This window comes from Alosa alosa, chromosome 9, assembly GCF_017589495.1.
Source record: "Alosa alosa isolate M-15738 ecotype Scorff River chromosome 9, AALO_Geno_1.1, whole genome shotgun sequence".
NCBI lineage: Eukaryota > Metazoa > Chordata > Actinopteri > Clupeiformes > Clupeidae > Alosa > Alosa alosa.
In genome coordinates, this window is record NC_063197.1 from 26,507,044 (window position 1) to 26,524,981 (window position 17,938).

Here is a 17,938-nt window from a genome sequence, read left to right on the forward strand (position 1 = left end):
GATCGCTCTAGAGGGTGTCATTTGGAATTTTTCATTTGAGAAGAGGCATCTGAGAACAGTGACAATTCTGAAGTACAATTTTGAAGATAATTGCTTTTTATTTTTATTGCTTCAATATCTCGTTTGGAACAATGCAGAGCTAATTTGTTTTTCTCTTGCTGTATTATATTGCTGACAGTGATGCATCACGCTATGAGTATACAGTAGGTGCGATTTGAATAATGAATGGTTCGGTTGGTCTGTGTGTGCTCTGTGTTGGTGGAACATGGCTACATATTTCCAGTCTCCTGCCAGTAAAATAACTGCAGACATTTTTGTTGGTGTTGGCAATTTCTTCTTATATAATTGGAACCAAGATCCAGTACCTTGCTCAGCGATTAATCACAACTACAGACACAGGTCACCCACATTGTTACAACACCTAGCTGAACATGAGCAATATGCAGCGGATGTTTCTACAGAATTGTAAAACCTAATAATTAATTTGGGAAATAGACATGCCAGTCTACAAAATATAATGTATAAGTGCATGCTTTAATGATGAAAAACTCTGTGCACCTACAATGGGAATATCAGTAGTGCCTGAATGTATTCGGATTCACATTAAACTAGTGTGACCACAGATGTTTGGCCCAACCCCTCAAAGACCAACTTGATGTAACCCAATAGGCCATGTAAAGATGAAGACCAACTGGTCAGAGTCAGGTATATGCCTAATGGCTTGGTCCTGCAGTGGCCATCTTGGGGCAAGACTGGCATCCACCTGAGGGTGTTATTCTACCGAACAACCCTCCGTCAATGGGGTACCCTGTTCCATCACCCGAGGCAGAGGCAGAGAGAAATGGTGAGTGTACTGTAAGTGCACGGTTATGGACTCGCTACCTTATTCATCCAGCTGGTGACGGCGTCCTCTGTGTCGTAGGGCGTGTCTCCGTCCGGGTACATGGTGGAGTACTGCCGCAGGCACGCCACCACCTTCTCCACACTCACCGTCTCCACCGTGTAGGCCATCATCAGCGCGTCGACCAGAGCCAAGTGGGCACTCTGTGCGGAAACAGCCAAACAACACAAAGCGCCATGAGTCAGACACAGGAGTTGACACGACAGGGCTGATGTCGTCTCTGGGTACGCCTCTCTGTTGTTGCAGCTGCTCAGATAGGCACGAACCGTTGCCTTTGTGAATTCTGCTTTTTGAAATGTTGTCACATGTGGGATTCTTAATGGATGGAAAAATCCATCCCCTGGCTTTCCCGCTCTCTGTTTTTTTTTTCTTTAAAGCTCTGTGTGGCTTTTTTTTCTCTTTTTTTCCCTGACAGCTCTCAGTTTCCAGCTTTCCATCGACCAGAACCCCGCCCCCCACCACCACCACCACCCACACACACCACACTGTAGTAATGTTGCCCTGGAAACAGTTCTTTCCCCTGTTGCCCGACCCAATTAGCAACACCTCCACAAAGGGAAAGTGAGGCTGAAGGGGTCCTTCCAGGCTGGCTTATATGGCTCCCTTTAGGAGACCTCCTTAACGCCTGATGAAAAAAGTCCAATATTGTATTACAAACATTTCCTCAAGAACAATAAAAGACTAGAGACAACAAAGGAGAGTAGGGGATTGCCAGAATATGACGCATCGCACCTCTGCAAAGCATTTGCAATGATGAGCATCTTCTTATTTAAAAAGTAAATTAGGGATCATTCTGTGGTCTAGGCCGTCCTGTTAACTCACAAAAAGAAAACAGAATGAATAAAATAAGTGTATCAGTGTAGAGTCTGTCTGTTTGGCAGAAAAATATTAGCTCACTTTTGACTGTCATTGGTTGTTTTAGTGTTTGCTTCAAAGAGAGCCAACATAATAAGCTCCAAAAGCTTTCATGCAGTTTTATGTTCAGTGCTTTATGTAACTTTTTCACTCTAAATATTTACATGGCTAGATGCCTGCGCGCAGGACTGGTGCCTTTCCATGACCTAATATATAATTTATCATGCTTCAATGGCTTTCTAGAAAACTAGCATGCTAGGATTCAACATACAGAACTCAATCTTCAAAAACCCAACAATGGAGCACTGTTGTTCATAGTAAATAAGATCACCAGAGCTTAACAAATGAAATTGCACACACACACACACACACACACACACACACACACACACACACACACACACACACACACACACACACACACAAAATGTCTAAACCTAGCACTGTCTAGTTCTCTAATAATGTGATCTGCAGCGGTCTGTGAGGACATGGCATTTTTGACTGAGTCACTGAATTCAGTATGACCTTACGTGGACCAGATGAGCCATTGATGTTGTCACCACTCCCCCTACTATTGCTAATGAAAGTCTCTCCCTCTCTCTCTCTCTCCCTCTCTCATCTATGGAAGTGCTATTGACCAGGGCCCCTAGAGAAGCCAGCCAGCCCGCCAGCCAGCGGGTGATTAAGAGAGGCTCAGACCTGCCAGGCCTGCACCCAAACACCGTCCCCGCAGCCTCTAATAACATGCCACCGTCCGCACCACCCCGCCAACACAGCGCCACCATGCCCACCACTTACCCATTCTGATCAAGCAGACAACACCCCATTAGATGCCTGACATGCTGGCATTACCGCAGATTACACCCCGCTGAAGGATGAACTGAGCACGTGCATTGCAAATTAAAAAATCACCGGGATCATCTGGAGAGCAGGGGGGGATTGTGTCAGGTTTGTAACAAAGGAAGGAAGGGTTTTTTCCTCATGGGAAGGCCATTGGGACATTATTGATTGCAACCTCCTGGAAGGTTGACTAAATAAGGAGAAGACAGATTGGGTCCCTGTTTGACAGGCTGGGCTGTGCTGCCTTGAGGTGATTGAGGGTTCATGGGTAACAGCAGGCGCAAGTGGTGTACACACACATTATACACATTACACACAGAGATGTTCCCACAACATCATCACTCTTACTTCTTCTGTTCAATCAACATTCAGAGGACCAGCAGTAACTGTGTCTGTGTTTGAATATCAGATTTAAGCAAGCTTTGTTTAGGTAACCATTTATACTGTAAGCCTTTTTGTAAGTCTTCCTTGATTATTCCCTTTCTATCACTGCAATGCTTTACTGACTTTCCGCAGAGCCAACAATAAAAACGTCCATTGGCAGCACATCTGCACACTGCTGTTCATCTGGTCCTGTAAGACCACACTGACATGCAGGTGCAGCCTAATTTATCGCCTGAATTCAGCTACAAAAATATCTTAGCAGACCGGTGGGCCTCAGTTTGAATGTCCAGTCAATGCACCAACTTCTGTGTAAGAGCCTCTGGCCAGACAAGAGTTCAACCAGAGAGAGAGAGAGAGACAGAGAGAGAGAGAGAGAGAGAGAGACAGAGAGAGAAAGAGAGACAGAGAGAGAGAAAAGCAACTGCAGCAGGATGGGGAGGATGCTACATTTCACTCTCTCTGCCAGGGTCAGCAGTTTTTGTTTTTCACTTGACCGGACTCCAACAGTCGCCCAGAGCAAGCTGATTTTTTCTACCAGATGAACTGTGACAATCTCACATGCTTAGCCCAGGAGAAACGGGGGATCAGAATCAATCCAAACAGAGCCACTGGATTACATAACCACACAGAAAAAGACTCTTCAGCTGTTTTTTTTTTGCCCACACTTTTTGTTATTTAAGCTGATTACTGCGCGCAAATCTCCTATATTGATCTGACATCTCAGTATGAGCAACATTTCCACTGCCAGTGTTCCTGTTCTGCACCAAATGTGTTTGTGCCACGGCTCTTCACTGAAGAGAACGCCCTCTGCTCAAATGTTGAGTGCAGCGGGCCATAATCCATCTGATGACCAGCCCAGACACTTAGGGAACCGAGCGAACGGAACCCAAATTCATCTGTGACAGATCCGTGTTTGATGATGCCGTAGATGGATTACCTTGACATCCCGTTGAGGAATGTCTGGCCCTCATATCTAAATCTATTAACCGAGGCAACTGCATGTTCTCGTATCGGTGTGGAGTTTGAGATGCGACCGGGTCAACATTCTCTGCACACTCGCTGTAGGCTGCCCCGTGCAGTGACTACATGCAGGATTCACATGCACTGAAAATGACAGGGTCTGCACTCTGCAGTGGACGCAGGCAGTTATGGCTTCTTGCATAATACGGCCCTGTGTCGCTTTATGGACGGTCTGGAGATTTAATATCCAGATCTGACACTTTTATCGCTCTAGCCTCTCCGACACAGGAAACGACAAAAAATAAAAAGGAACGGCTTGAAAGATGCGTGGCACTGATTTCCTCCTGTTAAAGTCTTCCTGCCCAGTGGGTCGTTCTTATACGAGACACCCCTGCTTCACACCGTCTTGGCCAGACACAGAAAAGCTCTCTGCTGGATGTGGCCTGTTTATCCGCTTTAGTCTGTTTAGCCTACAAGAGGATGACGCATGAGCAGCATCTTCAAAAACCACAAGAGAAAACAAAATATTCAAGCGTAACAAAGAAAATGTATCAAAAAATAAAATGCTGTCATTACTTTATCGTTAGTTTTACTGTCTTTTTTACGAAGGAGGCCTGCGATAGCCAATTTTAAGACTATCTAGATTTTGTGTATATATATAACATGCAACGTGCTTTCCATAACACAACTGCAATTTCTGTGGGTGACCCACCTTAGAGATAAAGGCTGACCGCATACTTTCACTTCCGAGTGTGATAAAGCAATAATCAAGCACACAATAAACAAAGCTCTTTCTGTCGCTCCAAAAGCTTCTTGGACTAATCCAGTCTAAACCATGTGCTGGAGTAGGTCTTAAGGCCTGTGCACATTCTCCTCCAGTGTACAAGACAGAGAGTGGTGACCCAAAACTGCTTATATGCAATAAAAAAAGACAAAAACACAGCCTGTGGCGCCATGCCCTACTCAGAGATGACAAACAGGTGCAGGCTTGAGCCACAGTGTACTGCCATTTCTGGATAAAGGAACAAGTGAAATGTACTCATCATTATAAAAGTACTTAAAATAAAAGAGCACAGGCATGCTGTTTCATACACCTTTAAACAGTATCACTGATAATCCAATCAGAAAGCTGCAATGCACCAGCATAATCTGTAACAGTTTATTACTAATAACTAGACAGCTAATTAAAATTAATTCACAGTAATTGTTTCTAATGGAAACAATTACACTTATTTCACGAGAACCAAATCACAGGAAACATGGCCAGTGTCGTGTGCTAGGACATGCCTCTGGGGGCATACCAAGGAGGCACTGGGTAAACACGCCACTGTTTGCTCAGAGGTAAAGACAGTGGGTCAGGAAATGGCATTCCAGCAGAAGATCCCTGTGTGGAGACAGTTGGGGCGAGGGCACCTCAGATACCTCCTGGCCTGACATTTCCGCTTGGGGCACGTGGTCAGATGGTCCTCACTGCCCAGCACACTGGTGCCGCGTCTCCAGTGTCAATGAAATGCTGTGTCATGGTTTCATCTGTCTGTCATACACTGAGACTAAATGTGAGTCTGACTAAATGTGAGGAGAAATGTGAGGCTGCTAAATGCTCATTGAAAAAAAAGACCTATGGATGACAAAAAGAAAGAATCTACAGTATGGAAGAATTACTGTTATGAATTAACTGGCACAGAATCAATTAAGAGCTCAATTTTCGACAAAAATATGCCCACTGTCGAAAGGTCAAGTATCTCATTATGGCTTTTGTCTCGTAACAGCCATGAGGGAGGTGAATTCTAGGCCATCTTAAGATTTGAATAGTCTTGGAGATTAGAACAGAGTGGAAGGATATTTCCATGGTCTCTCTCTCTCTCTCTCTGAGAGAAGAAAGGGAGTGATGTAGTGAGTGTGTGTAAAGCGCTATGAAGTCAAATTCTCCTTGTCTATCATTACTATGCATAAATATTCTGGCTCTACGTATCTACCCACTCACAGAAAGACTGATGTGTACCAGTATGTGCTTGAACTAACCAGCTCCGCACAGCGAATCCTCCCTCCACGCAATGAAGACAAACCCCATCACCACCTGCCCTTCCACCATCCCCACTCTTGAAACCAGCCTCCTTCCCAGCCTGCCCGTGCAGAAGGTAACCATGACAACAGCAACGGCAGCGAGCAGAGAGAGAAGGAGTGGTGGTGGCGGTGGTGGTGGAAGGGGGGAGTTGCCAGGCTGGCTAAGCCGCGTGTCTCCCAGCATCCTCCTGTTCCCCAGCCAGCCCTCAGCCCGTCAGTCTGGGCCAGCCGAATCAATGAGAATCCACCCCGTTTCAAAGAGAAACGTTCAGCCACAGTTCATTACCACGACAGGGTATCGATAGTCACGCTGGATACTGTACCAGACCAGCCATTAAGCACGTCTCCATCAGCGAAGAGTCCTTCCCCCCCCTAATGCACACGGTGGCATCCGTGTCTACCAAACACACACCCACTGCACTGACTGAAACATGGGCGTGTGATATTGTATGCACCCTGTGAGCACAAAAGACAACATCTCTTCAATAGCTAATTAGTATAATTTGCCCTGTAGGTAAGCACATGGCATTTTCATTTACTTTTCACATCTTTTAATCATGTTAGTTCAAGAGGTTATGGATGATGTCCTGCTCCATTGCCCTGCCCTCCATAATCGGTGCCAAGGAATGCATCTATACATTGCTCCAGTCCTCTTTTGAAAGGACATGGCATGATATGGAGACGGAAACATTCAACAAGCATGTTAACACAGCAGCCCTCACTGCTGCTTTGTGTAGGAGCGTGAGGAGGGACACGCCCACGGCAGAAGTGGGTCAATGTGTTTGCGTTGTGCCGCGTCGTGGCGGAGAGTGAATAATGCATCAGGTTTTGTCTCGGCTGGAACTTCGGGGTCGCTGGAGAGACCCCCCGACTGCTCAGAGTTCACACATACACAGCCAACTAGCCGTCAAACCACAGGCACGACGCACAACGTTCGCACGACGCACGCATGTATATATATAACATGCAACGTGCTTTCCATAACACAACTGCAATTTCTGTGGGTGACCCACCTTAGAGATAAAGGCTGACCGCATACTTTCACTTCCGAGTGTGATAAAGCAATAATCAAGCACACAATAAACAAAGCTCTTTCTGTCGCTCCAAAAGCTTCTTGGACTAATCCAGTCTAAACCATGTGCTGGAGTAGGTCTTAAGGCCTGTGCACATTCTCCTCCAGTGTACAAGACAGAGAGTGGTGACCCAAAACTGCTTATATGCAATAAGACGTCAACACATGACGCACGACGCACAACGTTCGCACGACGCACAACGTTCGCACGACGCACAACGTTCCATTCAGGTAATAATGTAGCCTGGCTATCCGCCACTGCTTACTGCCCTGGTTCACTGGGCATATACAGTGTGCCGTATGTACAATGAATGGGATCAACTGAGAGAATGTGAGTCTGACTGCACTAGACTAGCGTTAGTAAAGTAAAATGTTATACAACAGACAAGTGCCAGACATCTTGGGCTATAATGTAATATGACTGAACAGGTTTCCATTATTCATGCATGAAAAAAAAAGGAACGGTCCTGTGTCATGGCCATACATTTTATTCTCAGAATGTACAAATACTCAGGAAATACTGATGAAATGTGCATCCTTGTTGAAATGTTTGAAATGTAAAAGGCACAAAGTGGAAATACCAATGGAAATTCTAAACCCCTTCACTGATCTCAATTATGTTCTGCTCAAGGGCCATTTTAAATGACATCACTGCACATCAAAGTTCCATTTTGTGCCTCATTGTTTTCTAAGGCACCAGCCATAATTCTCTTCAGCAGTTACAATGCAAGTCTTGCCTTTTAAGTGGAAATAACTATAGACCACAAAAAAATAAATGGTCCTTTTTAATTAAGAAACGTAATCAACCATCAACAGCTCAGCAGTTTTTGTTGTCATACACTTACCCTAGTGAGCATTTTATGGCACTCGAGCCACATTGACATACCCCCTCTAGACCTCCTCACCAACAACATAGTGCCAGATCTAATGGAAACAGTTAATGCCCCGAGGCAACATCAGGGCTAAAAAACGTAAGAGAAACCTGGATGAGCTCAGCATCACCATGGCGACACAGGTTAGTCATAGCTACTTGCTGTGAGCGTAGCAACAAATAGCTCAAGAGAGACACATGGATGACACACTGGCAGAAATTACAACAATCATGTCCATGGGGATCAACAATTGATCACACCACACACTTCCCAGTGGCGACCAGTTTCTTAGCGGAGGAAGACGCTTCGGCTGCATCTGTACTCTCACACACAGCACAGCCTTACCACAGACATCTAAGCCTATTTACTTAGGCACTTAAAGCCACTTCCACTACCCCAATAAAACACCCAGAGAAATCAAAACATCCTATTAGTTCCATCTCTCTGGAGGGCAAGACTATATCCTCTCTCACTTCTGACGTATTGATCGAGCCATTACTCCAAGTGTTTAACGGCCTTTGTTACTCATTGTTTCTAATAAAAAACAATGCTTGGACTACATGTATTATTCATTAAAGGACAGCAACAGAGAGAGAGAGAGAGAGAGAGAGAGAGTGTGTGTGTGTGTGTGTGTGTGTGTGTGTGTGTGTGTGTGTGTAAGACTGTGTATGTGTGTGTATGAGTGTGTGTGAGTGTGTGTGTGTGTGTGTGTAAGAGAGAGAGGGGGGCTGTGTGTGTGTGTGTGTGTGTTTGTGTGTGTGTGAGTGTGTGTGTGTGTGTGTGTGTGTGTGTGTGTGTGTGTGTGTAAGAGAGAGAGACGTGTGTGTGTGTGTGTTTGTGTGTGAGCAAGTGAGTGAGTGAGATAGAGAGCAAACGAGAGCTCTTGCCCTTGGAGGCAGTCTGTCAGCTACACCCACTGTGGTGAATAGAAGGAGCCAGCTCAGCTCAGCTCAGCCAGCTCAGCTTGCCCTGCAGTGCCTGTGGTGGAGACCTGGGAGTTCTCTGGCCGAGAGCAGCTCTGGGATTCTCCACTACTGCATGTTGTCAGTAGGTTGATCTGAACCTGGAGAGCCCCACAGAGATAGATAGCTGAGAACAGAATAGGAGAAAAGGCATTTGTATTCAGCGCACACACAGCAAGCTAGAGAGCAGAGAAAGAAAGCACCAACTATGTTGTGTGAGGCCAGACTCCTCTAAAGTAGTGACAGTCTTAAGTGTTTCCCGCTTGTTCTTTCTCACAGACTACAGTTGTTCCCTGTAAGCGAGGCTTAGTCGTAAATCTCCAGCCCATATTTGAAGGTCAACTGACACCAAGTTTTATCCAACTGCCACATGTAGTAGTAATTAAAAAGAGAAACGCACAGTCATTCACTTAATGCCTAAGCTCGCATTTCTGTCCTCTGGCAATTTGTACTCACCACTGTACGTCTTTCTTTCTCTAACACATTCAATGGAAACCCAAATTCAAATGGAATGGACCGGATATCAAGCACCACAGATACCGTAACTTCCACCGCCCAGCACCATGTACAGTCCACATTTAGACCAAGCATTTTCTAATACAGCCTGAGAAACTATATATCTTACTGTTCAAATTTTAGCCATGCTCAAGACAAGACTGACTCACATTTAATTGTTTGCTGAATTAATCTCATCATTGCATATCACTGCATGGCACACAATGTAAGCATGGATTATCACACTGTGTTATTTTTAGGGTCTGGCATTTTGGTACTCCTCCGCCTCGTGTGCATATGAGAGAGATGGTAATGGTGAAATGTGTGTGGGTGCGTGTGTGGGGGGGTGGCCAGCAGCTGAGGATAGAAACGTGTTTCTTTAGCAGAGTCACTTCATTACAGCATAGAGCATGAAAAAAAAAGAAAAATGAGGAAAACAGTGAGCAGCCTCTTGAATGTGTTCTGTCAGGCAAAGACGGGTCCCTATGCTGACTGAATCCAGCTGAAATGGCAGAGAGAGAGAGGGGGGGGATCCTTTTTGCCTGATGGGGCTGACCATTTTGTCAAAGCTCTTAAGAGTAATTGAATCAGGAGCTGGGTTTCCTTCAACACAGCCGCGGATTTCCTGCTGCGCTTCGTTGGAAAGCCGCAGCATCTGTGCAGAGCAGAACAGGCCCGTCCAGTCCAGCCTGCACCCCTCCTGAAAATAGCTCTGCCTCATGAATAATCGACATCCAACCTGCTGATGCACACCCAAACTGGTCTTCACAGTCTGTGTCCTCCTCAGGTCAACATGCGCAAGTGCCTAAGACAGGCTAAATCCTTAAAGGCAAGTTCCGCGAGGAACACGGAACAGCTTTCTCGCCAGGGCAGATACCTGAGCTATTTTTAAGAGCTGGAAACTTTCTCTGGAGAAGTACCTTCACTTTGCACTTGGAAGTTTAAAGGTGGAGTAGAGATCGGGATTATATAAAGTAATCATGATGGAGGAGTGATGAACATGAAACTGTCTGAAATGCTGAGAATGCGGGTTTTGGGATGGAATTACGTAATGCAAGAGGTATAGCACATTGCTGCTACAGCTACTGCTTTTTAATTCATGAATAAAAATGCATTCTGTGGCTGAGGTGAGGACACGCACAAATGCCAAGTGGAAAGAGGAGTCAATCATCATCTCTCCTTGCTAAGAATACAATGACAGCTAAAAAGGCAAAAGACAGGACAGAAAAGAGTGGGACGAGAGAGAACAAGTCAGGAGGATGCAATACTGATTGTGTGAGAAAAACACTGTGAAGGAGTGTTAGCACAGGTCTACCACCTCGATTCTCAGTTGTTTGTCAATTGTAAACTTGTTATGATGATACATATGACTGTCTTTTGTAATTCAGGGAATTCAGAATTCAGGAATTCACTTTCTCCTCATGGTCTAAATCAGGGCTCGACATTAATGGGTGCCCGGTTGCAACCTGCAAGTGGCAACCTGATTTGGCTGGCTTTGGCAACCAAAACCTCATGCCTGGTTGCCAAGCTGACCACCACTTTTAACCACTTTTAAAAGTTAACGTTGAGCCCTGGTCCAAATACCATGTTAATCATTGCAATAGACAAACACTCCACCACTGTACAAGCTGGGATTCTAAAATGATGCATATTAACACAGAAAGAGTTCAAATCATTCGACTGAAAGCAATAGCTGTCTCTCCAACCATCCAGATGGAACAACAACACCACAAACCCAAAACAAACCTAAATCAAACATTGACATTCTTTCTCATAAATACAAATACGTACTGCATGCACAGATCTCATAAAAAACACATGAAAGCCTCAGGCTCCACAATAAATAACATTATAATTATCCTTTAAGAGGAAAATCACTCATCCAGTAAGGGCCCCCTTTGTTGCAGAGAGGAGAGAGCATAATGACGCTCTTATGTAAAAAGCCGACGAATAATCACAACAAGAACAACAGTCAATAACATGGCTTCGCAGTGAAGAGAGAGCAAAAACCAAACACCGTTGACAGGAGAGGAGACAGAAGGGAAAACAGGAAGAGCAAGAGGAACCAATAATCAAGAAAATGGTGAATCATACAGACACAAAACAGGGTGGAAGGAGCAAATCCAACAGACATACTGAGGTGTTGACAGTCAGACACTGCTCCTGAATGTTAACACAGAATTAGAAGAGAGATAGAGAGAGATAAAGGGGGGGAGAAGAGAGAGAGAAAAGGCCTCACACCAGACTGACTAGCAGAGGGAATGCTGTGCATGTGTTGGCAGCCAGTGTGTGTGTGTGTGTGTGTGTGTGTGTGTGTGTGTGTGTGTGTGTGCGTGTGTTTGAGGAGAGGAGGGCCCCCCCTCCACACTCACCATCTGGATGGGCCTCTTGCTCAGGTCCCTCTCCGTAACCAGCCGCTCCTGGTCGGTGACGTACAGGCCCTTCTGCGCCAGCGCCTGGATCACGGCGTCGTGGCCCAGCAGCGGCTTGGCCGTATCGCTCTTCAGGATGAGGCTGCCGGCCCGGCAGTAGAGCTCCGCCGACAGCAGCTGACCCACCACTGGAGGCTTCAGGTGCTCCTGCTCATACTGGTCTGTGTAGAAGGGCTCCTTCAAGTCACCCGGGACACTGTCTGCAAGAGGGAATCACAACAATATGCTCACAGTTAACAGTTCATGCCATAGAGGAAGGAAATGCAGACTAAGAGAGAGAAATACTGATACATAGAGGATATCAATTCTAAAATTGTTATTGTATTTTGTGTTTAAGATCACAAATCATGCTGAACCAAGAGGGATGTATATAAGAGATGCGCATTTCATACTATTCATGTAAGACCATGGACATGTAAGATCTTAGGGGCATCACTGTTTTTGCCTGGACAAATATAAATGTCAAATCATGTCCACTGCAATGAAGCCCCAGGTCCAAGTCTGTCCAGTTAATGCTGCTTGGCCAATAGGGTTGCTGTGGGCAATGCCATTCACTAAGACTTGTGCAGCTAGTTACAGAAAGCTACTATGCTGTTCTCTGGAGCCATTCAACAGAAAACATGCCCAGTGCCATCGGGGACTGAGCCAAGACAGTATCAGATCGGATCTTTTCACCAGGGGGAGAGAAACACAGAGAGAACGATGCAGGAGAGACTGAGCATGAGCCAGAAACGCACCAGCAGAAGAAGAGAGATGTTTGTGTGCCCCCTTTCCTTCACAGCAGGTGATGGGATGCGAACATGCATAATTTGCATGCCGAACTCATACAAACATGTTGCAATGCATAAGACATTTGCTATCCAGCTACAAGTAAAAGAAGGCATGAGTATGTCCTTATGACTTTCCTCATGTCCTAAGTATGCCCTGACAAATCAATGTGAAAGAGAGGATTCTGCCAGTGTCTTGCAGAGTTCACCCCTTGCCCTGCCATCCACTTAATGTTCTGCAACGCTAACAATAAGTGAGCTGACAGTTAAAAGTGTTCCCCTACAGTGTAAATAAATCATCTGAGTGTCTGGCTCAGGGCCAAAGCCACTGCACTGCGCTGCACTAACCCACACAACTGAGGGCAGAGGATGAGGCCTCTATCAGTGCACTAAAGATAGAAAAGGGCTCTTAATGAGACCACCTCCAGTGAGAGAGAGGAGAGAGAGAGAGAGAGAGAGAGAGAGGGAGAGAGAAAGAGAGGTAAGAGAGAGAGGAGAGAGAGAGAAATGTGTTGAGCTCCAATAGCTGAACTTTCAAAGATTGAGCAAAGACCTCAGGTTACTGCAATGTGCAAAATTACAATCAATGTAATATGTAAATGTGTTAGGAATTGTGCTTGGTCTTAGACTTTGGCAAGAAACAAATGCAATTGCAACATAAGAATGTTTTTTTTCCTATTTCCCCCTCCCACCTATGCATATGTTATTACATCTTGAAATAAGTATTCTACAACACTCACATATGACATAATTTCAGTCATAGATCATCCATTTTTGTTCCTACTTTGACATTTACACCAATCTAACTAACACCTGGGCATTGCCGACCTGATCAAAAGCATGACCGTCAGTGGCTGGACTTTCAATGGTGCCATGGCAACTGTAATTGTGGGTGGGGGAGTAGGGCCTTGATTGATCGTATGGGCAGCGTGTACAGCACATCTCTCTCCAGGAGATCCTCCTGAGCACCATCAACCAGACAGAAACCAGGAAGGGAAAGGACTCACACTGCGAGGGGAGCCACTCACAAGAGAAACAGGAATTCATTATTCAGACTCACATCTCAATTATTTATCTTCCAAAGAGGCCATACTAGTGAGGATCATAAAATCTATCTTTGAAAAATAAGGTAAGGCCATCCATTCAAAATTTCATTCTGAAACACAAGGTGCCTTCCAAAAGCAGCTTTTCCCTCCGATATACAGATAGTTTTAGGCTTGCACAAGGTGCAATATTACCTAATGTATCATAAATTGTAGATTTAGACAAGACATTTATTTCAAACAAAAGTGTAACAGCTAATCATCGACATCTTGCATAAGTGCAAAAATTAACATTGACCACTGACCTCCAGCAACATCTAATTGGCACATGATCATTGGAAATTATGAAAACCATGTGACGTCTCTGATGTGACCCCACAACATATTACTCAAAAGTTTTTGATTAGCCAACAGCTGGCAGTAAACCCAGCCCAGTGGTAGCCGTAAGTGTGAAGGAGACTACATTGTCTTGCTGTTCTAGTGAGGTACAACCTTGACTGGATTTATTAGTTAATGCACTCACATGATGTTGTGGTGGTGGTAAAGCTATACATTGATTTGTTTACCTCATCTGCAGTTTCAGCTGTGGCCTAGCAGAGCTCAGTAACATTTAGTGGTTTCAGTTGTGAACAGAATCAACAATAAGTGTTAAAGGCGGTCATCACATTTATTTTTAAGGAGAGGGCAAGACAAATATTTGCATAGATGAGACACTGGTTAAGAATGACTTTCTGGGTGATAAATTCGAAATACTCCTGTAACTAGGTGCCATATTATGAGTATGGCAATCTAATCTCATTCAAGTCAAGATTACTGTTTTTTTTTTTCATCTGCAATTTTTTACTTTCTGATATTTGACAAATTTTGCAGCACCTATCAAACCAGCAAAAACTAGGTAGGTGCTTTCATCAAACATTTTCAACAAATGAAATACATTTATTATGATATATGGTGTTGAATGAGCTGTATATTGTTCCGTAACTCAGCAATCTGTTGCTGGCATCAATTTATGAAATTCAAACGTTAATCCAGTCCTTACAGGCTTTATATGAAGGCTTATTGGGTCTGGTGTCATCTGCTTCACTTGCTTGAAAGCAGACCATGACCAGGAGCTAAGCATGATTGTTTGATGGGACACATCGACACTGGGGCATTTAACCATAACTGGCCAAAGAGAACCAGGGGGATTAAAGCACCAGAGTGCTTGGGTGTGAAAGCACCCTTGAAAAGTTCACAGCAGGCTTAAAGGTCACTGCAGTTCTCAACATGGTGTGTGGTCAAGCGAGATTAATCTCATTGGGAGGAATTTCATTTCTTATGTCACAAGTTTGGGTGTCACTCTCATTCACAGGTCATGAACTCTTCTGGAGGTAAGCGGAGGTTGAGAGGTTTGGTACTGTTTTTATCCCATCCGAGGTCAAAATCATAATTTGCGCATTAAATCATTGGGTCAACTAGAGAGCAACTTATTTTGAGGTAGCAGTACAGGCCTTGTAGATAGTGTTATTAATGCCCTGGTTAAATTTGACATACAGCTGGGCAGAAATAACTTTTTTGGCATTCAAAGTGAATTTGTGCAGGAGTCCAAGACTCCATGATTAGAAACTCAAATGTTTTCTACTGGCTGACCCTACTTTCTGTCACAAAATAGGGTGATGGGGAGACAGGACGGGTTTTAACCTGACATCTCACTGCTACAACAACACTTATATTCATTTCATCATCCCCAGATTTGATATTATGTGCCACAAAAAAAAAAACATTGCATCACTACACTCAATCAGTCAAACCTTCTGTATTTGTTTCCAATGCAATGATTTGTGGGAGCTAGTCAAATGTGTGGAAATGACCATGGTTTCCTCAACTGGTGCAACAATGCAACCCTCAGCCCAATCTTGTAGGCCTACATATCTAGGCCTACTGGGAGGATTGTCTGGGCACATGAAAAACAGATTTCTCCCTGCAGCATGTAAGGGGGTTGCACCACAGGAGAGGATATAGTGCTTTTATCTGTTCAGTGCCTTGCCTGTTCTTTTCAGACATCTGGATCTCTTTGTTCACCATATCTGAGACCAACAAAAGAGGCAAGACACAAGAGAACAAATTATAAACATTTGTACACAACATCATAGTCACATTATTTGCGCCATGGAATGAATCATATCTACATTATTTCATGCATAGGTTTATGAATGAAAGTGTGTTTGAGGTGGTCAGCGAATGATATCACGGACCTTAAAAAAATAAAATAAAATAACCATTGCCCTCCACGTTTACATTTGCATGGGCTGCATCATATGAATTATGTCATATCCTCTGTAGACCACACTAACATTCTCTGCTTGAGAGCCCAAGATGCACTATGGAATACACTTCACACCCACATCCAGCTCTTTGTCATGTCTTTGTTCAGTATCATTGTTCATGTTTTCAGTGTGTTACAATTCGCCTTAGACTGAGGCTCAACCTGCTAAAACCATGACATTAAATACAGATCTAAACTCTAAATCTGAACAATGGAAAGTAAACAATGAACCATATTTGGCCACCTTAACTAGCACATTTTTGTTCCTATTGGTCAAAAGGCTATTATACAGCTTTACCCAAGTCACCACAAGTGAAACGTGCGGTTTAGTCTTTCCAAACACAATTCATTCAGAGTGAAGCATAATGACTGGGCCTTGATAGAAGGAAACTGATTCAACAACTGAGCTATCCCCCAAGGGTCTGTCTGACTCTGCACTTCATCCAGTTTCAATGCGAGTTCACAATAAGATGTTGAAATTTGATTCCTGTAGTGTCTAGTGTAGGATATACCTAGCCTGCACACTGTATGGGAGATCTTTGTGATGTGGTGGAAAATCTTTACAGTAGGCAACCACATTGACTCACGACATGATGTCATGTCATCCCTGTCTTTCACAAGGTAACAGCAACAATAATGCAAGCAGATTAAAAGGTTACATTTAATGCACGTTTTAATAGAGGTGTTTCTTCATTGTTTATTTTTTAATTAGGCTAAGCAAAAATGCCATACCCAATGAATTCCAGTCATATATTGAATGGGCAATGCAAACAGTCTCGTTAAAAGGTTTTTGCAAAATCCAGAGCTTGACCATTATAATTCTGATGCCAAGTAGCCAACAACGATTTTTTTCTAAAGCTTTCTAATTCCGAGAATCGGATGAAATTGTGAGTCTTCAGCACTAGATTCCAATGCCTGATTATCCACTGTCCTCAATTAGGAATGAAAAGCCCCGATTAGTGTCCTACAATTAACTGAACCCTACCATAGTGCTAGTTGACACTATAGTGACAAATTGTTAAATTCAGATTTTTAAAATTATTTTTTAAAATAATAATAAAGGGCTACAATATGTTTTCAGACAATTATAACCTGTTCTCTATACACACAATAGTATAAGGGCCTATAGGCTAACTAGGCCTACTATGCCTACCCGTTGAGCCAAACAGAGAAGGAATTATAGCTGAAGGGATCTCATCATTAAGGAGAAGAGTGTCCAGCAATAACAATAACGGTAGATAATTAAAATGTTGAGCTCGAACAAGAAAAGACGCCACCTACCTGTCCCATAGGCTTTGGTCACTAGCCATGTGAGGCTTGAGAAGATTTTAGCCCTGTTGAAATCATAATGCTCAAAAGGCTTAATAGTCGAAATATTGAAAGTCTTTTTAATTTCCTTTGCGTCGACCAAATCACCCATATTAACACCTCGACGTGTCAAGTTCCTTGCTGTAGAAGCCTTGAGATTACGATGCAATGGCTAATGATGACATCCCACCGTTGGAATTTAATGCACCAATCTGATTGTTTCCGTGTATCTAAAACCCGATACAGTTTTCAGACAAATACACACATTATTCATAAGGCAAGTCGGTTATGTGTTTCCTTTTAAGTCTATATTGTTTCCCCCCCAAATGAGTCCTGACGGTAGCGCACGTCCATGCAATTTCCATCCATTCTGTTCCACTTGGATTGTCATTCAAACGCTATAATTCGGATTCATGAGGACATAGCCTATGCTCCATAAATCCTTTTTTAAAATTCAGCCACAATAGCTATTGTGCTCTATACAGTCTTTGTCTTTAACGCGAAGTCGTTTAGCTGTTTTCATATCCACACGTTTTCATTCGGGATATTTACGGTATTCCCTCCTCTATTCAATCTGGCTCTCTGCGGTTTTCCTGCCGCACTCCGTCTTCTGTGAAAGGCTCAACACACTGCGCTTGCGCGGTCCGCCCAAGGGGCATATGTGATGCAAACAGCATA

General features: G+C 43.9%; 1 protein-coding gene across 7 annotated transcripts in view; it reads right to left on the reverse strand.

Annotated features, from left to right (window-relative positions):
* Positions 1-17,872, reverse strand: part of camsap2a (calmodulin regulated spectrin-associated protein family, member 2a) — a 44,633-nt gene extending 26,761 nt beyond the window's left edge. For all 7 annotated transcript variants that reach the window (XM_048252053.1, XM_048252051.1, XM_048252048.1 and 4 more), the window contains exons 1-3: positions 17,234-17,872; positions 11,778-12,037; positions 883-1,044 (exon numbers count right to left, since the gene is read on the reverse strand). In XM_048252053.1, the coding sequence (XP_048108010.1) occupies positions 883-1,044; positions 11,778-12,037; positions 17,234-17,372 (561 nt within the window). In that variant the 5' untranslated portion in view covers positions 17,373-17,872. The remainder of the gene's footprint in view (positions 1-882; positions 1,045-11,777; positions 12,038-17,233) is intronic.
* Between the last annotated feature and the right edge of the window lie 66 nt (positions 17,873-17,938).